Below are 24,428 nucleotides of genomic sequence, written 5' to 3'. Positions count from 1 at the left end.
TGATGTATCAGGCTTGTTTGATGCTATTGGAATTGCTTGCAATGCAGATGAATGGAGACTCTTCATTGACAGCTCCTCCAAAAGCCTGAAAGTTGGATTTCTACGCAATGGAAACAAGTATCCATCTTTGCCTCTTGCTCATTCTGAGCATCTTAAGGACTACAGCAGTGTAAAGCTTCTACTGAAAACTTTGAACTACAACAAGTATGGCTAGGAAGTTATTGGAGACTTCAAGAAGGTGGCTTTCTTGATGGGACTGCAAAGAGGTTTTACCAAGGATCCCTGTTTTCTGTCTTTGGGACAGAACAGCACATTACCAGAGAAAGCACTTGCCTCCAAGAACTGACACTACAGTGAGAACACACAATATCAAACATGAGCCATTGGTGAATCCTCAAAAGGTTTTGTTTCCTCCACTATACATCAAACTGGTTCTCATGAAACAGTTTGTTACAGCTCTTGACAAGGAGTCTGCTGTCTTCAGATATCTTCAAGACTTCTTTCCTAAGCTTTCAGAGGCAAAGGTGAAAGCTGGTATCTCCACTGGACCACAAGTAAGGAAATTATGGAGTTTTCAGAATTTCTACAGAAGCTCACAGAAAAGGAGATAAAAAGCTTATGAGTGTTTCATGGCCGTAGTACAGGGTTTTCTTGGCAACAACAGACTGATAACTATATGGAACTGGTTGAACCCTTAGTGAAAAGCTATGGTGAGATGGGCTGCAGAATGCCCTTGAAGGTCCATATCCTAGATCAGAGGTGTCAAACAGGTGGACCACGGGCCACATGCGGCCCGCCATTCTCCTTAATGCGGCCCGCGGCACATCTGCTGCTCCAGTATTCCAGTCGGCATTCTTTATGTTTATATGATTAATTAATCCGGTTTTTCGTCTCTTAAGGTTATCACTTATAGTAATAAATCAGATCACTCTCTGTCTTTGTATGTCAGACATGTTTATCATGTTTGAAACAATGTCCATTTGTCTTTGTATGTCAGACATATTTATCATGTTTGAAACAATGTCCATTTCGGCGCGTCGACTCCTTACTGTACAGGTATTAAACGTGAACGCGACGCGGCATGCTCTTGCTTCACCCAGCCTTCGAGCACGAAAACTAGTATTGTTTTGTCCCTCGAGTCAAGTGGACTGTCGGAGCGTTACGTATATCCAATATCTCATGTACAAACTTATTTTGAATCCCTTCATCATGTTTTCAAAGAAAAGAACAGTTAGTGAAGAACATCGTGCAGTGCAGGATTTTTTTTTTTTTTTTTTTTTTTTTTGCGCAATGAATGAAAAACCAACTTGTTTGATATGTAACCAAAATGTAGCTGTGGCGAAGGAATATAACATTCGCAGGCATTACGCAAATACACGTACTCATGCTTCGAAGTATGATGAATATAGAGGAAAGTTGCTTGAAGGAAAAGTTAGGGAGTTAGAACAGCCAGTCAAAAAGCAGCAGACAGTGTTTAAAAATGTTCAACAAGCCAGTGATGCTGCAGTTCGGGCAAGTTATAGGTTTTCACAAGAAATAGCTGTATCATCGAAGTATTTTTCGGAGGGCAACTTTATAAAGAAATGTGTGTTGTTGGCCGCGGAAGATATTTGCCCTGAAAAACGTCAAGCGTTTGCAAACATAAGCCTCTAAGAAATACAGTTTCAGAAAGAATCAATGAATTATCAGAAAATCTTAACAGTAAGCTCAAGGAAAAAGTTGCTAAATTTGTAGCATTTTCGTTAGCAATTGATGAAAGTACAGATGTAACTGACACAGCACAATTTGCAGTTTAAATGCGTGGTGTAGATGAAAATATGCAGGTAACTGAAGAATTTGTGGAACTGGTACCAATGAAGGGAACAACAAAGGGGTATGATATATTTTTTTTTAATTTGGTAGGTGCACTAGATAAAATAGGTGTTGACTGGATGAAAACTGTGAGTCTGGCTACAGATGGAACACCTCAAATAGTTGGTAAAAAAGCTGGCGTGGCAACCAAGTTAAAGGAAAAACTACTAGCTGTAAACTCTTCACAGTGCTCATTGGATGGATCATGTCATGGATGTTGTTATTACTTAATACGTGCACGAGGTATAAACCACACACAGTTCAAAAGCTTATTGTAGTAAATTCACACTCTCGGGCGAACTCTGCCATATCACAGTGATGTTCATTGATTGGCTAAGCCGAGGAGTCGTGCTGAAGCGCTTTTATGAATTAAAAAGTGAAATACAGAGGTTTATGCATGAGAAAGGAAGAGATGTGCAGGAACTGACAAAGAATGGGTTCAAGATCTAGTTTTTTTAGTTGATATGACAGAACACTTCCATTACTTGAATAGGAGGCTACAAGGTCGCAATAAATTGGTGACTATCCGTGCCTTTGAGCTGAAGCTTAAACTTTTCGAACACCAACTATCAACAAGTAATACTGCACACTTTCCAACTATGAAGTTCCTGCAAGACGCACCTCAGTTTCATGGTGATATCAACACCGAAAAATACTGCAACAAGATTTCCAAGTTAGTGAGTGAGTTCGGAGAAAGATTTGCAGACTTTAAAAACCTTGAGCATGATTTTTCTATTTTCTGTAACCCTTTCTCTGTTAGTGCTGATGAGGTACCAGAACAGTTTCATTTAGAACTAAATGAGCTCCAGTATAATTTTGTGTTGAAGGATAAGTCTTCAACTGTTGATATTGAAACGTTTTATCAGTATGTTGGGCCAACATGTCTCTGAATTAAATGTTTGGCCTCAAAGTTTATGTCAATGTTCGGCAGTACCTATGTCTGCGAACAACTCTTTCCTGTGATGAATAAATGTCCGATTCGAGTCTCAACTAAGTGATGAATATCTCAACTCAATACTAAAGGTAGCCAGTGTTCATTCCTTAGTGCCAAACATTGATGCACTTGTACAGGCCAAGAGATGCCAAGTTTCTGGGAGCAGCAATACTGCAAATTAAGGTAAATAACTGGTTGATTTCCTTTGCACCTTTGTGTTTAGGTTACACCAGAACAAGAGTGTAGATTAATTCTACCTTTATCATTTTTATTATTATTATTATCATTATTATTATTATTATTATTATTATTATTATTATTATCAATATTATTATTATCATTATTATGTCTATCATTATTATTATTATCATTATTATAATACTCCTTAAATAAGTGGTATCGATCTGCTCATAATTATCTGGCCCGCGTACTCTGATGAATACTCTGATGAAATGTTGCCCGCTGGGGTAAATGAGTTTGACAACCCTGTCCTAGATGTTCACCTCAACAACTTCAACGAGAATATGGGAGCATATTCAGAGGAACAAGGAGAGCGCTTCCACCAAGATATAATGAACTTTAAACAGAGACATCAGGGATCCTTCAATGACAACATGATGGGAGACCACATTTAGGGGCTCATACGTGAAAGTGATTTGTTGAATTCACGCAAATCAATAAAAACTGTTCATTTTTAATCCTAAAAATTTGTTTCATAGGTTTTAAAATAATATTTTGTGCCATTTGATTTTTTCTTTTTTTTTCCAAAAAATGGTGAACATGATGGTGAACAATCTGCCTTTTCACCATCCAGTGATCAGAGGTTGGGGCTGTCAGGGGCCTCCAACTTCTCATTAATACTCTGTTATCCACATAGTAACCCACGTACTCATTGTCAAGCTCACCCAGCCTTTTAGCCTCATTCCAAATAGACTTCAAACTTTCATCTCTCTCCAGAGCTTTTATCAACTCGCTCTTTTCTACCAGAAAATCAAGGTTGGGCTCCACCTGACCTACAACCCTGTTCATCACTCGCACACTCCGGGTTAGTTCCTTTTTCATCAGGTTCCTTGAACAGAACACCCAGGCCTTCGTCCTCCTGCGTTGCTCCCTCGGTGTCCATGCGTTCCTTCTTGGCCATCCCTCGGGTCACCACGCAGACTGGGAACAATTCAGGCGCCTCTGCCTCCCCAACTGTTGAGGGAGGGACTTCTGCCGAGGTGGTGGTTTCTGTCATCCCTATCAGAGCGTTGTCTATCATCTGAAGTTTAGGGATAACTCGACCTCCATCCAGGTCATTCCCGACCAGCATATCCACTCCATCTACGGGCAGTGTCTCCTTCACTCCCACCGTCACCTCTCCAGTGACGTATCCACAGTCCAGCCAAACTTTGTGCTGGGGAATACTGAACTTGCCTCCTGCACCCTTGCATGAGACCTCTCTGCCAGTGCTGGTCTCCTCATTCCATGGGAGTACACTACTTAAGATCAGACTCTGGTTAGCTCCCGTATCCCGAAGGATTCTGATCACCTTCTCTGGACTTCCCTCCACTTTCACTGTGCCCTTACTGGTGAAGTGCTCAAAGCCCTCATCTTTCGGCGGCTCCTCTTGTATCTCTGCATTCATATTCTCCACATATTTTACCAGGTCTCTGGGCGGCAACTGCTCCCACTGGCTTCGGCCGTCCCTTCGGACACTGGTGCTTCTTATGCCCGCTACTTCCACATCCAAGACACTTAACTGCACCTTCATCACCACGACCCTTCTGGTAATAGATAGTGCTCCTGGGCCTACTCCTATAGGGCGTAGGCCTCACGTTGTGGTCGGCTGGCGGGGGCATGGTGTAAGTGTGGGGAAAACTATAGTTGTTAGGGCGTGGCTGGTTTGATCTGTGGACTGATGTCTAGCTCATCTGACGGTCATTCTTATATCTCTGATGACCATCATTTTTGTTGGAGAATGGCTTTCTCCCTCCATGGTGTTCATCTCCGTTCAGCCCATGGACCGCACAGTACTTGTCAGCTCTGCGTCCGGCTTCCATCACATCTTTCACATTATGTGATACGGGCTCATATCTTAAACTGAGGGGCATTTGGCTCATAAATTGTTCCATCTGCATAACTCCTTTTACCTCCTCAACTGTAGTGGCTTCCTCGGCCTTCAGCCACCGGTTCAGTTTAAGGCTAACCTCTCGAGCCATCCCGAGATAAGTATCACCTGGGCGTTTTGTTGTCCTGCGGAACCTTTCCCGGTACACACTCGGACATAGAAGGGTTGATCCCAACACCGCTTCCTTTACCGCTTCGTAATCACGCGCGTCTCGCTCACTCAAATTCACATATACCTCTCGGGCCATTCCCTCAAATTTAGACTGGACTAGTAATGCCCAATCATTTTCATCCCATCCCATCATCTTTGCAGTTTTTTTTCAAATTGAACGAAGAAGTTTTCTTCCTCCCCTTCCACAAAGTTAGGCGTACTGATGACCTTTCTCTCTAAATCCCCGTTGCCTTGGTCACCATTTCCTGCCCTGGTCTCATTTACTCTATTTTTACTTTCTGCTCTAATCTTTTCTATCTCAATCTCTTTTTGCATCTGTATCTGCTCCCTCTTTATCTGCAATTGCTCTTTCTGCAACTCCATCTCTTTCTGCTTCTGCTCTCTCTCTGCATCTGTATTTGAAGTTTCATTAACTCAAATTTTTCACTACTAGAAAGGCCATCTGTTCCACCAAGAGAACCCAGGTTTATCTCACTGACCCCAACACCTTCCTCTACACTCTCCCCATCATTATCCTCACTTTCACCACTATCATTTTCAAACCAGCTCCTCTCCACAAGAGCATTTTTCAACTCCGCCTGCATTTCCACCTTTTTCTTGGTTTTCAACTCCACTTGAAACCGCTCAGCCACTGAACATAATTCCTCCCTGGTTAGTGTGTACAAATCATGCACACTCCTCGACAGAAGGAACACCTCAACACGTCTAGCGGCCATGATTACAATCACTACACTCCACAAAATATTCCTCCAAATATTCACCACAATACATACACAGTTTTAAAGAAAAATTTCACACAGGTAAATTCCTCCCAACGACAATCACCATGTAACACTCGTTACACTCCACAAATGTTCAAAGATCCCGGACAGGCCCCCATATTCTGTCACGATCGCTTACTTAATTTACAATCGTACGATCCCGGTTATCTTTCCAAGAAAGTGGGCGTTACACTGATCCCGGAAAGTTTTAAAGGTCTGGATTTTTAAAGGCTTCGAGGGCCTACCCGACCTATCCGAAATCGCCAGTATCTCTCACTCCACCTTTATCTTGACAGCACACCTGGAATCACCTCTAATACCAGATTAATGTTGGGGGAGTAGAAAACACGATTATTCTATGTTACAAGCACATATATTAATACTAATTATAATTCACAAACAACATGAGGTAGTACACGTTACTACATGACGTTCTCGTCACTTCCCACAACACCAGAACCCGTTTACACCTCCACCAGTAACAGAAATATTTCCCCTCAACCGCAGGAATTTACCCAGACGCCATTACCGCGTCCCCAGACAATAATTCCCGTATTTCACCTCCTCAAGCCTCACAAGGGATTACCATCATCACCAAAGATTACCCATAACACCCTAACATCATCCCCAAAATCACAGCACCAGCTTCCAAGGTCAACACCACAACCTCCACTCACAAAATGGCTGCCAGTTTGACTTATGACCCCTTCCAACAGCGTCACTGGCACAACTCAACAACCGAATTTCAGCGGACAAGAGCTCTTGGTACCACAAAAGACTCACTAACCTGATCCTGGATATCAAGGTTATACCGCTACACCACTAATACCTCCACAAACTCACTCCATCACCAATCCACACCAAGATCCTTCCCTGAGAGACGCCTTCCCTCCGATATACCTCACGACCTAAGGCGCTCTGCCTTCCCCTCCTTGGAATGTGTTGTTGCCCACTTAAGCTCCCCTCGTTTCCAACATATTTCCACCTCAATTATACTTCCTCCCTTATACATACAAAGATATAGAGAACTTAAATTATGAAGAGAATAATACTACATGATATAAAATGGGTAAATAAGCCTTACACTACTTATAACAATAATAAGGATAATGCCCGAATGGCAGGTAACCGGAACAAGGGGACACTAAGAAAACGTGATCCCATTCAAGGTAAACTCAGTCAATAACATGACAATAAAGAAATAAATAAATAAATAAATATATATATATATATATATATATATATATATATATATATATATATATATATATATATATATATATATATATATATATATATATATATATATATATATTATCACACACACACCCACACACACAGTTATAATTATGAACTACAGGGACCACCCTTGTTGGCGTCTCTTTCGACATCTTATTGCATTATGTTGCATTGTATGGATTTCAGACAACAAGAATACAAATAACATGCAGCGCAGTCAGTTATACTTACATCTAAGGTACCTGAAATATATATGGTTGTATGGGACGATGTGGATACTTGGGGGTGCCAAAGTAGTCGTGCACATGTGGGAAGTAAGCACAGGAAAACATTCAGATTCTGGTGTGTAATGAGCCAAAGACTGAGCACCCACAATCCTGCTGCAGCAAGGATTGTTGTTCGATCAGTAACGAGGTGACCTTTTATATTCGATACCTGAGTTTGTTTCCCGACATGACATCTTTCTCCTGAAGCTTAGATTTATTGCTGCCTCTAGAGAAATTGCTGTTTTCACTGCACTGAGTGTGTAGTGGGGCACGCTCCAATCTAAGGCAGAACAAGTGGGGTGTTCTGGTCAGAGGCGATACAGTGGTGATAGCAATGGGATGATGTCCTTTGGGATAACTTAATCAGTTATGGTGTCAGTGTCTAAACCTGGCTGGGAAAGGTAGGCTTGTGAGATCCCAAGTAACGGATCTAAGAGATACCACGAGGAATGCTTTGATATTGAAAAGCAGACATGATTACCTGAAAATATGCCTGTCCCACAATACATTCATACGATATCTGAAAGTGCTGAAGGCTGTACAATGCAACGTGAAACTGCGTTTGCTTGTTCGGATGGGTATAATGGGTATGGGTGTGAATATGGGTATTAATGAAACAAAAAGGACATGGCTTTCAGCACCAGTCGTAAAGGGATTCTGTGATACATTAAGTTTACTTTGCAAGTGTGTATAAGGGACAAATTTTGACGGAAAACCTAGTATTTAAATCAAATAAGGAAGGATAAAAGAATTAGTCTTTTATTCCAAATCAAATTGATGAATCAATTGTTCATTCCATTAAGAACGAAGGAAATGGGTTTTCACTTTAAGACAGCTGAATAAATTAAGCAATACATTTAATATTTAAGAATTTATGAGCAATTAGAACAAACTGATAAGAAGCATTTGCCTTTCTTGTTGTTTCATCATTGTTAATGCAGCGTGAGGACGTACAGTACATGTCTTACATACAATCTCTCGACAGTACTGTGTACTTCTGGATAAAAAAAAAAAATAACATATATATATATATATATATATATATATATATATATATATATATATATATATATATATATATATATATATATATATATATATATATATATATATATATATATATATATATATATATATATATATATATATATATATATATATATATAATATGCGCATGAAACAAAATTTGTGGAACGGCCTCTTCTAATCTAGCAACAAACTTGGCGGAGTCAAAGTTTTAAAATGTAATCAGAAGAAATTAGTTTACAAATAGAAAGGTAGATGAATGGAATAGACTCCGTGATCAATTTGGAAATGCTAAATCATTAGGAAGCTTTCAAAGAAGATTAGACAAATTTATGGATAAGAGTATATGGAAATAGGTAGGTATATGGCGTTTTGCGGCTTCCCTTATTTTCCTATGTTATTATGTTCTTATATTCATTCACCTATAATAAACCTGTTGCTGATACATGAATACTATGTGAATATTGTAAAGATAAATAGATAAATAAATCAGCTCATCACTTTCCTTCCAATGTCCCATGGCCTGAGGACGAGATAGGAGAGTAGCGGGTTAGAGAGTGGGGTGATCCCACACCAAAGTGTATATTGTATTGTCAAGGAAGAAGAAAGAAGAAAGAAGAAAAGGAAAAAGGAGAAAAATAAGGAAGAAGAAAGAAGAGAAGATAGAATGAAGATAAAGTAAGTAAGAAGAAAGGAGGAGAGGATGAATGGAGAGGATGGAAAGGATGAATGAAATAGGAAGAATAACAAGCGGTCATACTACCCAGGAAAGAGAAGGTGATTAGCACTTGATATTGATATCGAGCCGAGAAGACACAAACATGGACACAGAACCCACGCAGTCCACAACAAGAAGACGGCCATAAAACCTGGGAAGGCAGCCTGGGTCAAAGAGGGATTAAGTGGAGATAAGGCAGAAAAAGCGATTTGAAGGGGGAAGTAGGTCAGGAGGCGTAAGGCCAGGAGACATGAGGGTCGGCCAGGAGGCGTGAGGCACCAGGAAGGAAAACTCAGCCTATAGAAAAATACCTATGCTCACTTACGCTCCGCCTCCAAACTGCCTCTACTCTCTGACTGCCGTCTGTATCATGCACCACGCCTGTGGGCAGCTCATATGCGTAAATGAGCAATGCGAATGGTAGATATGTAAAATGTTATGAAAATTAAGGTAACTTTCTGAGGGAAATAGGCAGTCCCAAACGACTGTATATTATAAAGTGTAACAATGGAATAATTAAGTAGCAGAGAACAGCAGACAGAGCACCAGAGGTTCCAGAGGGCCTGACCAGAGAGGGGTCGAGATGGACGAAATAACTTAAAGTAAGTGGAGCTTGAAAGCGTGTTGCAGTCTATAAATCAATTATCTTATTAAAGAAGGAATAGGATGTTTATCTGATGTTTTATGTTTGGTATGACAGGTGAGTACGTGTACGAAGATTTACTTAATTATGAAGTGTTTATGATAATTAAAGTGATACTGATGTGTTTTCTTTTTTTTTCTTTTTTTCCTAACAACATTAATTGTTTCGATTGAATATTTGTCGTGTTTATGCATTTAATATTGCCTGTCCTTTGCACGATGATTGCGTTGACCAATGAATAAAGTGAAACCTAATAACTTTGAATGATTTGAAAATTAATGCGAGTGAGAAATTTTGACATGTAAGAAATGTAACTACTAAAAAATTATTAATTAAAATACGAAAATGTTTGCGAGTTTTCCAGTAGCCTTTATGTACCAAATCCATGCAACATCTTGGTCTACGACAAGAGCAATAACTGACCATCACCAATGAAGTGCAACACATTCCCACAACAGCTGGCGCCGCAATCAAAAGCTACCTTCACTCATCACTCAGTTATATTAATTTAACAGTCAAAGGCACCTTTCACCAAAAACTCATTCACATTTTTTTATTTTTATCATAATGACAAGTTACATGTTTGCATCGAATGAGCACACACAAAGCATTAACATAAAGCAAAACACAAAGCGTCTGTCATGGTTTATTTTCGTCATCCAAGGTGTAAGAAATTTATTACTACGCCATGTGTTACTGTATTTCTCTTTTCCTAATACAGAATTCTCGTTATTAATGTGTTATCTACCTTCAGGCCAGATATAATACAAGCAAATAATGAAATGCTCTCGTACAACTAATAAGATTTCTCCATCTGTAATTGTATGTAAGTAATGGTTCTGTAAGGTTCTTCTGTTAAAAGAGCAGCTATATAGAATACAGTGGAACTGCTTTCAATGGTGTACTTGAAAATGTTTCTTCTCCAAGGTGGTGAACATGTGGATCCCTGCCAGCTACCGCACACATTATTCACCGATCAATCAGGATGGGCGATGGATGATGAACATTTAAAACTCTAACCTTCACGATATTTTTTTTTTTTTTTTTTTACATCACACGAGTTTCTCGGAGCTGTTCATCCAAGACCAATCTTCAGTTGAGCCAAGACCTTACTTCAGACTTTCATACATGATGATCAAAACTTCACCTGATCTCAAAGACCAGGTAGCCAGGTGGTAAGGTCACTCGCCCAAACGATATGTAACTATATTTAATGCAATTGCATAAATTGCATTTATGATCATTTGATTAATAGAATTACATGGGTGTCATGAATCCTACACGAACGTCTTCCACGTCATTAGTAGAACCATTAGCAAGCCACCATCACATGATTGGATAGTAACTCATTAATTGAAAATATAATTTATAGACGAGTAAAGGTATTTTTCTTCTTCCACTTTTCCTTCCTTTATTTTTTGTAATCATAATAATATGATATGCATGCAAGATGAATGAGCATACATATCAAATTCTCTCTCTCTCTCTCTAACTGTTTAGTAGAGGGGGACAGACATTTTAGAATTTGTATTTTTATCTGGACAAATTCTATTAAGAAGTTATTCTTGTACTGTTTTTATTATGTATGTTTTATAATCTTATGTTTGTGAATTTGTCAATAAACTAATGATAATAATCTCTCTCTCTCTCTCTCTCTCTCTCTCTCTCTCTCTCTCTCTCTCTCTCTCTCTCTCTCTCTCTCTCTCTCTCTCTGCCTTTCCTACTGTTCCTAAATGTTAATTTAATCAGTTACGCATTTAAATAATAAGAATTATTATTACTTTTATTATTATTATTATTATTATTATTATTATTATCATTATTAATATTATCATTATTATTGTTGTTGTTGTTGTTGTTTATCATCCTCTTCTCCTTCTTCTTCTTTTTATTATTATTATTATTATTATTATTATTATTATTATTATTATTATTATTATTATTATTATTACTATTATTATTATTATTATTATTATTATTATTATTATTATACTATTAGGAGGAGGAGGAGGAGGAGGAGGAGGAGGAGGAGGAGGAGGAGGAGGAGGAGGAGGAGGGGAGAGAGAGAGAGAGAGAGAGAGAGAGAGAGAGAGAGAGACAGACAGACAGACAGACAGACATCACAAATGACCAGCCATCTCTTATCGAATCCGAAAAAAAAAAAAAGCTCTATTCGTCAGACGCGACCCTGCCACTTGTGTAGATGCATTTCCCCCAGGAAAAGGAGAGGTGAGGAGAATCTTGAATGACAATATTTTGGAACAAAACGCGTGAGTATCACCACGATACTCACGCGTCTTGTTCCAAAATATTGTGTGGCTGCCATAATTCCATGATCGCTTCCATACCTATTCTTTCAGAAATGTATAACAAACACTAACAATAAGGTTAGTACAAAACACTGCTAACATTTACTCATAACGAGAATATTATTGAGCCACGAACGATACTGCCAGTGTTTCACACATAGGTACTCGTACTTTTAACGTTGGTTTTAAAGAAAAACAAATATGAATGTTCCGCCAAAGTAGAAGCTAATGAACATTGTCGAAAGGAGACGAGGCAGATACGTTTCACAATCCATTAAGTTATTCAATAAATACATAACCTTGAACATGACCTTGCCAAAAGTCTTAAAATAATAAACAACTAAAACAAGAAATCGATTCTAGCTTGAAGTAGTATGAAGTTCAACAAATTCAAAAGGGAAGCCAATCTTGTACCATACATATCTTGGTATTCTTTTTTTTTTTTCCGAAAGTAGATCAACAAATACACAAGATTCAAGTAAAAGTAAAATGGAGAGACATATATAGTTTTGTAGCCAGTATGAGGAGGCTCACTCCGAGTCTCAAACCTCTACACTGCCAAATCAACAGACAACTGTCATGGTCGCTGTCAAACCCGTGCCTCCCGTCTCTGTGACTACGACTCGGAAATATCATCCCTGTCTCCATCAAGATTTTTTTTTTTTTTTTCAGCCATGCTGTGTTCATTTTGCACCAGGTGGCAGCCACTAGGCCCGACCCATCACTTCGACCCAGCAGCACAGTAATAACTGAGCATCTCTGTCACCGACACAGAGCTGCCCTCGAGGGCCAAGTTTAACTTTGTCTTTTCCACTTTCCTCGCTACCTCCCCGATTAGTTACCAAAGTGAGGTTCCTTTCTGAGGCAGAAATTCCTTTAGGATGTGTTAGTGTGCTGCAATGAATCAAAGCAACACCATCTAGTCACAAATCAATGTCTGTCTTCGCCTCCACTCCTTGTCCCTTAGCGTTCCTGACATGGACTGTTTGTCTTCTATTCTTTCACACAACATCCATCATCTTAACCCCAGACATTATGGACAGCCTCCTGATCCATTGTACAGACCTATCCATTCATCCAAATTTTCTCTCTCTCTCTCTCTCTCTCTCTCTCTCTCTCTCTCTCTCTCTCTCTCTCTCTCTCTCTCTCTCTCTCTCTCTCTCTCTCTCTCTCTCTCTCTCTCTCTCTCTCTCTTTGTCAACATTTGGTACACAACCACCACACGTATTTACCAATCTGGCCTTCATGCATAAAAAAAATAATAATTCCACATCCATGTCTTTTTGAGTTCAAGGATTTTTCACTCTTGCCTGAGATATCCCCAGGCACTCCATTCTCTTACATGTTCGCTCTAAAGATAAAATAAGGATCAAGTTTTTGGATCAAGTTCTTTTTTTCATTTCTTAATTATTTATTATTCATTGTCTTCACTTCTCACTCCCTCTGTGCCTTGCTATCATATTCTTGATTTTTTTCCCTCCTTCAGGCTACACATTTCTTTAAGTACCTCTCTCTCTCTCTCTCTCTCTCTCTCTCTCTCTCTCTCTCTCTCTCTCTCTCTCTCTCTCTCTCTCTCTCTCTCTCTCTCTCTCTCTCTCTCTCTCTCTCTCTCATCTAAAACAACGTACCTCTGTTTTCCTTAACACCTGAAACATGTCAAGTGGACATCACCGTATTACTCAGGCATACTTCAGGCCTAGAAAAATCAATTTTGCCGTATTTCACTATAAATAATTAATTTTATCCATATATTCTGCAGTTTCTTGTTGCTGATTCCAGCTTTTTTTCTTTAGTTTTAAACTAATTTCAGGCAAGAGATATTCTTTAAATCTTCCTCCTTACAGCAGAGAGAGAGAGAGAGAGAGAGAGAGAGAGAGAGAGAGAGAGAGAGAGAGAGAGAGAGAGAGAGAGAGAGAGAGAATAACAAAATAAATAATGAACAACTAACGGGAAAATAAATTTTAACCTTTCGGATGGCAGAAAAATCTGGTGTGTAAAAGTATATTCAACCTGAGAAAAAAATAGAAAGAAATATGTACATTTCATTTGCTTGGGTGTTGGTGAATGCTATCAATATTTCACACAAGCAGCACTCGTTCTGGGTACTTACGTTTTATACATGAATAAATCAAAATAGTTCACATCAATATCATTACGTCAAGATGAGACATAAAAAGACGAGGCGAGGGAGACGTCTCAACAAAATATGCAATGTGCTTAAAAAAAAAAAAAAGTTATTGTCAAACACACATGAAAGGGTAGAAGGGCAACATTTATCTTTTGATGACATAGTTTTGTGGCACATCATCAAACACGCAGATATAAACATCGGACAGAGATGAAACAGTTGAAAGAGAGATGAGAGGGAACAGTCTGTTAAGGCGTGCTGCTATGAAAGCTTTCGATAATGTAATACTTCTGCTCTTACCTGAATTTTCTTTAAACCCAGACGCAGACATCTAATAGAATATCTTTTCAATATATTGCATAAATAAGCTCAGAAGTTCTGTAAAGGTGTAATAGGAAATACGTCAACAGGTTACAGATTTCATGATTATTTTATACTAATTCATGCATGTGCACTTGCACGTGTGAACTGAATTACTGTCTTTTACTCTGTGTGTGTGTGTGTGTGTGTGTGTGTGTGTGTGTGTGTGTGTGTGTGTGTGTGTGTGTGTGTGTGTGCATGAGAATCGGCTAGATATATGAGAGAACATAAAAAAAAGAGAGGTTTTTGCAAAGGACAGTTCACCTACACAAGGCAGCTCCTTACAAATACGAAGTACATGTATCTATATAAATACCAAAGATTTAGTTATGAATCCTCATTATTCGTTTCAGAAGTGGACAGAACTTCAAAGAAGGAACAAAAAAAAAAAAAGCCGATGAGCACAAGTAACGTCTTTTTTTCACCATACAATGAATCTATGGAAAATGAATAAATATCACATCTATTGCTTCATATACGAAAGGTGAACTTCTCATGATACAAAATTACATTTTAAAGTCTCTCAGCGTTATTCTATGATAAAATATCACAAAGACAGTAAAATTGTAATTCGGAGTAAAGGCAAACCCCAGCGATGATAACCGTCGGTGCTCGCCACACATAACTGCCATTCACTCCAATTACTTTACGTGTTATTTGTGTTTTACGATATTGCATTCATCCACGCGGTGATTAGCGGCCCACCTCCGCTACAAGCTCCCCTCTGTGTTTGATTGCCAGCGGTGATGAGTGGAAAGCAAGGACTGTGAAGGCGGGGAGGAAGTCCCAACCCAACACTGCTCTCACATCCATTGCTAACACACCCGCCAATCTGCCGCCTCCATCCCCACTGCCCTCACTCACTCAGCCATACGTCTCCCTGATCTCACCTACTTCCCCTGTCCGTATAAACCGTATCCTCATGTGTCTATTCCCCCACCACGAAAAAAAGAGAGAGAAATAAATCCAGCTTTTTTTTCATCTTCAGCGTTCGACGTTATCATTTCTCCTGACAATTTTTCTTGACTTTCACCTTCCAGGCCTGGGGCTCAGAGAATGCCTGTCCTTCCCTTCCTGTCCCGCAGTGTCCCTCTCTACCCCTTCCTGCCCTTCCCTCTTCTGTCTTTCCCTCCATGCCCTTCCCATTCTTTGGTCACTGACGGTTCTGGTAACAAGATAGAGAAACGAAAACTTTCTGGTGACACCGAACGCCTCCAGGCTGCTTCTACCTTAACGGCAAGAAATCTCTCTCTCTCTCTCTCTCTCTCTCTCTCTCTCTCTCTCTCTCTCTCTCTCTCTCTCTCTCTCTCTCTCTCTCTCTCACACACACACACACACACACACACACTTTACAGCTCAAGTCGAGGGAGGGACTATTTTACTGTTAAGGTGGACAATAAATCGCAACGCACCACTCCGCCAAGCGAGGCAAAGTGAATTGCCTGGTTCTGGTTATTCCCTTCACGATGCCTGGAGTCCTGCACGAGCGAGAAATCTGTAACCAAGCACAATAATAACTTAGCAGTAAACAAGTCACTTTCTATCACACCTGCTTTAATGCCTTCCTGTAGTGTCATTTATAGCAATAGATTCCTTTGTTTTGTTTCCCTCTTCGAAACAAGTGTCAAACCCTCTTATCTCGTCGACTCCTCCTCGTCTTCCGTCTAACTTTCATTGTTGCGCCATTCATCTTCGTCCTCGCTCTGTCCCACGTTTCTCTGTTACCTTGTCCGCCTTTTCTTTCTTCTCTGCCGCTCTTGCCTATAATATCAATTTCTCCTTCTCGCCCTCCTCCTCCTCACTTCCTTTTCTTGTCCTCCTCTATCTCTTCCTCCTCCTCCCTTTCTCCCCCCAACGTATCCTTCTAGCCCTTTTCATCCTTCTCTTCCTCCTTTTCATCCTTCTCGGTACTCCATCCCCTAGTTCTTCTTTTTAACCTTTTTTTTTTTTCTTCTCCTCCTCCCCTCGCTTCGCCTCTTCATCCTTCTCTTCTCTTTCCCCGTCATATCAATTCTCTTCCTTCCCTTTCTTTCTTCATCCTCCTTCTCTTCCTCCTCCCTCGTCTTCAGTCTAAATGCGACAGCCTCATAAATTTTGACGGCCATTTTTATTTGTGTCATATGAGGCTTTTCGCTCTAAATTCCGAGTATCCCAATCCATTTTCTCGACAGTACGAATATTGGAATGAGAGAGACTGAGAGGGTCTCGGTGCGGAAGTGAAATACGACAATGTAGACACGTTTTCAATCACACCCCAACCTGCCAGACGACCACGGAGGGACGGGCGGGCCTCGTGCTGCTGGTGCCTCACCGTGAAAAATGGACCTCATATATACCGCTTCCTTTCTGGCACGTGAGGACAGACAGGCAGACAGATAGACAGGAGTGACGGAGAATATCTCTTGGCACCATCCTAAAGGTAGTGGCGGGGACGCCAGTGATTGGTTTCCTTCTAGGCCTCACGCAGAAGCTGATCTGGCACAACTTCATGCAGGGAAGTTACAGATGTTGTCGGAGAGTTACACAGGCGGAGTTGTGTAACGTTTCTTTCTTACTCACCCACCAGCCAGGAGAACCCAATTTACATGAGCAATTTATGTAAGCGATTTATGCAAGTTTATCGGAGATTGTAATCAAGTTAGCGAAGGTTTTACTGCAACATGACATGATTATCACAATGAACGTGAGAGGAAAGGAACGAGCTGGTGAAATATTGAGTTGTGCATTAACTGGTTTTGAAGAACCTCCTCGCCAATGTTGACTGAGTATCTGGGTAGAGTCAGTAGCACACTACGGAGGTCCTTGTAGACACATCAGTTTTCCGCCGTGAAGAGACACCGAATTCCAACAAACAGTACCAAACAGAACGGTCGACTTTGCATCAGTATTATTGGGTTTAGTTTGTCGACTAGGTATGCCAACAGTACTGCAACTTTTAGGGCCCAGGCAGTAATGGAGTCCAGAGGAGGGAGCCCGGCACCTAGCCTCTACACACACACACACACACACACACGCCACAGATAATCTACAGGAGGATGGGCGAGCTGATCCCCAGTAAGCCAAGAGGGGCAACACGGCAGCGTCAAGTAATACCTGTACCGAGGATTACGATCCATCACGCTATAAGACGTCGCACCTAAGTCTGGTGGCTAAGTGATGAAATTCGCCTCTTATCCTACCATACGCAGTGCGCATGAGTGTCAAAAATGCAAGTAAGTGAAGGGAAAAAAAAAGCTGATGAATGAAAGAGTAAATCGGCTTCCAACCCGCCACTCACGCAGGGTGGCTATGCTCAGTTCACTCACCCTGCCACTCACCCGTCCTCATCCCACCACGGCCCCTCATTCCCCTCAGCCTCCCCCATCATTTTAAAGGACGTTCACTTCAAAACCAATCTAGCCGCAAAAGACCTTGAAACATCAATCACTCACCTTGACTCCCATAGATCGAGTGTCAGATGTGCGGGAGTGTCTTTAGATTTATTTATTTATTTATTTATTTATTCATTTTTGAGGCCGATTCCGCTGATGGCATGCACAACCATGGTCATGGTAGCCTCTCCTGCTCCCTTACATTTATACCCGCGGGGACTACAAGCCTATCACGTGACTCCATTTAGCACAACAAAGATAACTAAGATTCCATTCTGCTTGTCAAACTACCCATACTAACTTGGATCACAGCCACAGTAACTCTCCCTACACACCAGGTCAGCCTTAGTGAGCCATACACGCACGCTCCACGTTGTCTGCCTCTTCCAGCCTCGTTAACCTTTCACCAGGACACCATCCGTCACACGTGGTAACTTCCGGCACGATTTTCTCTATATTAAAAGATGATGTAATACTCACTCTGCTCATCGTGGTGTTGTAATCAACAGGGTGAGTGCTCCCAGGTTCTCCCGCAGTGCAAAGAGGTATTGAATGCATGTGATAATTGGCTTCCCTAAAACTACATCGCTCCAGACTCTCCTCAATATTTTTTTCACGTCAATCCCGTGGTTTTCCGTAGCCATGGACACATATCACCCACTGCCACCAGTTCTTCCCTCACGTAATGTGAGCAAATACATCACATGTTCGACAAAATAACGCCCCTCTTTACGCACATTCAAACGCAAAACTCAGGATTCTGATTATTTTTTTTTATATCACAGAAAATCAAATAAAGCCGTCACACGTCCCTATTGTCCTGTTATCGCCTTTGTCCTTGCAATTAACTCGTGCCGTGATTCAAGTGAGTCACAAGTATTGCTAAGTCTTCTTGTGAAAATATAACATTACACGAAGTTGAACCATGGTCCCATAAGTAATATCTTTCGTGGAGATTCAACGTTATATTTACCTTGCAGCCAGTGTGAAATGAGAAATCGGTGTCACCTCACCGCGGCGTCCTGTGCATGTGTCACGCTAGTGCCTCCGTAAGATGGCTGCCCGATATCGGTCATACCAAATATTGTATATGATGATAGTCTTTGCTTTGCTAATTCAAATGTATATGCTCACAGCTTGGTGACCTTTGGCTTCCCGTTACGCACGCAACTTCGTTCAAAAGCTACGGCACACTTAATAGCGACTTTACACACCTGTGACCGACATCCACCGCTGTGAACATGAAATAAATACGGTATTAACAAGACGCAGTTTGTTCATGACGTATGACTTTTAATTCCGTGCTCTCATTCACTTGTTTCACACCCGTACACGTTCCTTTGTTATAAAAACTTGTCCCATTTTTGCAAGATGTATGAAAACGTACAGGAGCATTTATGTAAAGCGAACCAGTCTGTCGGTGTAGTGAATGTGATAACGATAATACTACGGTCGTCAGTCAGGTGGTTACGTGTTTGTTTTATCTTGAACTGGATCAGGTAGAAACAGTTCCTTCTTCCTTCCCTTCTTCCTTTCTTCCTTCCTTCATTTTCTTTCTTTCTTATTATCTTTGTTAATGCAATGTATTCATTTCTCACTTGATGGAGAATTACAAACCAAGACAAGCCACAGCTCACAAGCCACATGTAGTTGTCGACGTTTGCCTTTTGGAATGGACTCTCCGCCGTGAAAGATGCTGGTTATTCCTCTCCCTGGGCAGGCAGCGGCAGACGCACCAACACAGCGCTCTGTTACGGCAACATTCCGTATTCTTGGCGGTAGTGTGGTCCCAGAGGGCTGAGTGTTTGGGATGTCGGCTCGATCGAGGAGGAAAAGGAGGCCCCGCCCAAGGGAAAAACGGCCATGATAAATCTGAATAAGTAACCCACACTCGTTGCAGCTGGACGCAATACCGCAGCTCAGGAAAGAAACACAACTCTAAAAAGATTCTGACGGCCGTTGTTGGAAACCCACCACAGAATAATGCAGCAGTGAGGAGCGGGCAAAGGAACTCGCCGAGAGCAGCTTTATGGCGACTGACGGCGGGGAGTGGAGGCACTTCTTATTCACAGCCTTACACTCCACTGGGAAACTCTCCATTATGTCCACAACTCTCTCTCTCTCTCTCTCTCTCTCTCTCTCTCTCTCTCTCTCTCTCTCTCTCTCTCTCTCTCTCTCTCTCTCTTACTGAGCTATGTCTTTAAAATACATTCTCTACGGGGTCACGAAGGGAGCGAATCACTAACACAAACAACGAGAAACTGATGAAAAAATGACAAGAGAATAGGAATCCTCCTCCGAAAAGTGCTGAGATGCGACAAAGAACGTCATTCACCACATCTCATTACAGGGAAGTGAGTACCTCCTACTTACTGCCTGGCTCCATCAGCACCACGGTAATGTCATGTCTGTCTGGCCTCCATGAACTGGCGCACGTCCCTTAGTGTTACGTGCCCGAAAGCCACGACAACACACACACACACACACATACAATTTTCATCAATCATTTGGCCCTTTCATTAACTTGCGCTTCACGAAAAGCCGTGACGCAACGCACGCCATTTGTCTTTAAATTAATAGCAAAAATCTGGTAAAATTTTGACATCGCGAACACCTCTACGCACGCCATGCTAAAAGCCTCTGTAATGGATTTCACGCAAAAGATGTGAGTGTGGAGGGGTGGGGGGGGGGGGGCAAATACGCAAGAATCAAGACACTATCATGATACGACCTCGCCACTCCGCCACACGCCTCCTGAAAGGTAATGAGTATGGTATGAAATGGACAGTACTTCCTGTATTCCATAACAGTAGATGTGATAAAGAAAGTGGCCTGCCGCCTGAAATCTATATATTCTCTATTTTCCTCCAGAATTATCACAAACAGTCTCCATATTGTCAAAACTTTTGGACTAACATGAAACGTCAATCTGCTATTCTTTGATTACCTACGTATTCTACTGCCACTCCGCAACTCGTCAAATAATAAAAGCTCTATAAAATTTATCTTCCTCACTTCCTCACCATCTAACTTACTGCTTCCTTTTCCAAATTATGTCTTTCAAAAACGCCTTTATGGCTCCCTCCTTTCCCGATACAAACAACCACTTCTTTCAAATTTCAGCTCTGTAATTATTTCTTCCTTAAACCTTAATTTTATCTGAATTTCTCCCAAGAATGTATTTTTACTTCTTTACAGGACTGGCATTCCGGTAATATGCACGTATAGGGGTATGGAGCTAAAGAAGGAGTCTTTCAAGTTGCCTTTAAAAACTCCATTATAACCTGCTCCTTTTCTATATTCATATTCACACATATTTGCTGCTCCTCTATACCGGAATGGTGAAGGTGGAAAGGCAGTACAGTGGCGCGCGGTGTCAGGACTCGTCTCCATCTGGGCTTTTTCGACCCTGGTAACGCAATGATCTTTTACCATGCGTTTATCTTCTTTTCCTTACTTATTTACAAACCAACGTACGTAATCCGACAGAGATTAGATGAGAGCTGGTCTTTATCCTGCAGTGAAATCGTAGATAATGACGATATAGACGAGGGCGACAATAACAACGACGACAACAATGATAGTAATGTATAAATAAAGATGGCTAATTAAATTAAGCGGCAGCTTCTCTGCTCAAGCTTCAAACCATCACTGGCTGGAAAATCCAGCACCATCTCAATGCACCTTCCCGTCAGCACTGCCAGTTACCACACACTCGCCTTCCCGCATGCTCCGCCAAAACTAAAATAAATGTCAGATTCTTTTCCAGAAGCATTTTAAACAAAATACGAGTTATTTTTTTGTTCGTGCCATAAAGAAATTTAATCCATCATAGAATACCTTCAAGGGATCTGAATCGCAATATTTATTCCAGTGTTCAAATAAACAAAAAGAAAATGCAAAGGGTACAGAAAGACTGTGTGGGATGCGCCCTTGGGCTCCCCCAACTCTGTTATTGTGCATGGACGGGGCTTGCTCCAGCTATCAGCGACTTTGTGCCATTTTTACGCCAACACCAACAGTGAATGAATACTGTGCGAGGGAAACATTGGTGGGATAGAATCTCGTGTAAATTCTGACGTCACTCACATAGCCTATCTGCAGTATCCTCCCATCTTTCTACAATTTTTGTTTTCTTTGATATGAGAACCACTTAAGGTTGAAAAATCTTTCATTCTGTGACCTTTAACTGGTGGAGGAGGTTCCTTCAAGGCCAGTCTGCTGATGACCTGACCTACAAACTTAATTAAGGTTATCTTCTCGCAGGAAAGAGGAAGAAACTTTTCCTATTGACTTCGAAAGCTGGCACATTCTTTATAATCCCTGGCTCATATTACCTACTACTTTGGCTTCCTTATGGCCTTCGGGATTCTTTTTTTGTTATTTTCTGGCACAGCTACTCCTTTTCATGTTGTTCCTATATGTTGTACATAAGTGAGGTTCTTAACTACCGGCATAACAGCTGAGCCACATCCGATACTGAGATGAGACAGAAAGCCACGAAAACTACAACCAGAAAGCAGCAATAGGGACTCAGTAATCACGGTAACTAAGAGCGTATTAGAATTATCTATTTACTTACTGATAGCAATGCTCTTTTAGGACAGGCATCGAAATGACCTGGATAAACATAAACCACCTGAAAATAGATGCCGGGGATTGCAATTGTGACCTTGGGACATGATTACAGCCAAGACGACGACAGACAACCACCTCGACACACCTCCATGATTACCTGGCACACCATGGAAGAGGAAAATATAAAAGATAAAACAAAATCTCAGTGCAATAAAATATCCCAGAATCAGGAAAATGAATGAAAGCAATGTATCATATAAAGCTACCGAGTCCCCCATGACTCGCTCCCCACATTTTTTTATTCTATTTATTATTATTTCTTTTTTTTTATGTAAGACGTGTTCTACACATAATAAAAAAAAAAGTAATAAAAAAAAAGCCAATTGAAGATGCCAGTCCCCAAAAGAGAATTGTCCAAAAACAATATAAAAATGACAAAAGTGTCTCGAACCTACCTGGGACAGCATGGAAATCAGAAAAAAAAACAGGTTTCATCAATGTGCATAAACCTAAGCGTTACAACGATCACTAAAGGTCACTGGAGGTATGGCTAAAAGACAAGTCAGTAAACGCAAAGTACTGTGGCTCAGATTTTTTTTTTTTTTCAGATGATTCCTCCTTTCATCCCAATTCCCAGCCAGCCTCCTATCCTTCCCAAGGCTGACACACGAGCTACCCGCCGAGATGGAGTGGCGTGAGGCCTTTTTGACACAGATGATAAATACACGAGGCTTACACTACTGCACTTTTAAAGATGGGGAAGGCGAATTTGATCCCTCCCTAGTGAAGTTACGATCCTACCTTGTTGCCGCCGCGGAGAGGGGAGAAGATGAAAGAAAGTGCACGCTTCACTCCTGCCTTGCTGCCTTGGCTCCCTCGCGCCGCACACTGCAAGGAAAGATAACAGTATTAACTCTTGCAATTAAAGAAGGAAAAGGAAGAAGGGAGAAATCATATTTCTCATTTATAGAAAAAAGGAGGAGGTAGAAGAAAAAAGAGAAAATAAAATGATGAAGAAATAAAAACCCTAGTAATAGTTGTTATAATAATATCTCTAATAATAATAACAATGATAACGATAATGATAATAATATTAATAATAACAATAATAATAATAATAATAATAATTATAATAATAATAATAATAATAATAATAATAATAATGATAATAATAATTATAGTAATAATAACAACAACAACAACAACAACAACAACAACAACAACAACAACAACAACAACAACAACAGCAGCAGCAGCAGCAGCAGCAACAATAATGTAAATAATAATAAGAATAATAGTAATAGAAAAATAATATGTAATAATAACAATAATAATAATAATAATAGTAATAATAATAATAATAATAATAATAATAATAATAATAATAATAATAATAATAATAACAATAAATAATAATAATAATAATAATAATAATAATAATAATAATAATAATAATAATAATAATAATAATAATAATAATAATAGTAATGATAACAATAATAATAGTAATAATAAAACAATAACAATAATAATAATAATAATAATAATAATAATAATAATAATAATAATAATAATAATAATAATATTACTAATAATAGTTTTTTTTTTTTTTTACTTAAGAGGGTCACAGGACAAAGGAAACAAAGAGAAAAAAAGAAATCTCACTGAGGCACCACTCCCAAAAGGGATGTCAAAAGAATCATCGAGGATTGAAGGATAAGTGTCTTGAAACCTCCCTCTTGAAATAGTTCAAGTCATAGGAAGAAGGAAATACAGAAACAAGCATGGAGTTCCAGAGTTTACCAGAGAAAGGGATGAATGATTGAGAATACTGGTTGACTGTTGCATTAGGGAGGTGGACAGAACAGAGATGAAAGAAAGAAAAAAAATCTTATGCAGTGAGGCCGCGAGAGGAGGGGAGACATGCAATTAACATGAATATAGCAGTAGAAGATAGCAAGAG

General features: G+C 40.2%; 1 protein-coding gene across 1 annotated transcript in view; it reads right to left on the bottom strand.

Annotated features, from left to right (window-relative positions):
- Positions 1-24,428, bottom strand: part of LOC135111660 (uncharacterized) — a 216,740-nt gene that overhangs the window by 75,582 nt on the left and 116,730 nt on the right. The window contains exon 3 of the mRNA XM_064025209.1: positions 23,267-23,353. Within this exon, the coding sequence (XP_063881279.1) occupies positions 23,267-23,353 (87 nt within the window). The remainder of the gene's footprint in view (positions 1-23,266; positions 23,354-24,428) is intronic.

The sequence above is a fragment of the Scylla paramamosain genome, chromosome 2 (genome assembly GCF_035594125.1).
Source record: "Scylla paramamosain isolate STU-SP2022 chromosome 2, ASM3559412v1, whole genome shotgun sequence".
NCBI classification, from domain to species: Eukaryota; Metazoa; Arthropoda; class Malacostraca; order Decapoda; family Portunidae; genus Scylla; species Scylla paramamosain.
The sequence above is the reverse complement of the archived record's forward strand: the minus strand, read 5'-3'. Positions and strand labels throughout refer to the sequence as shown.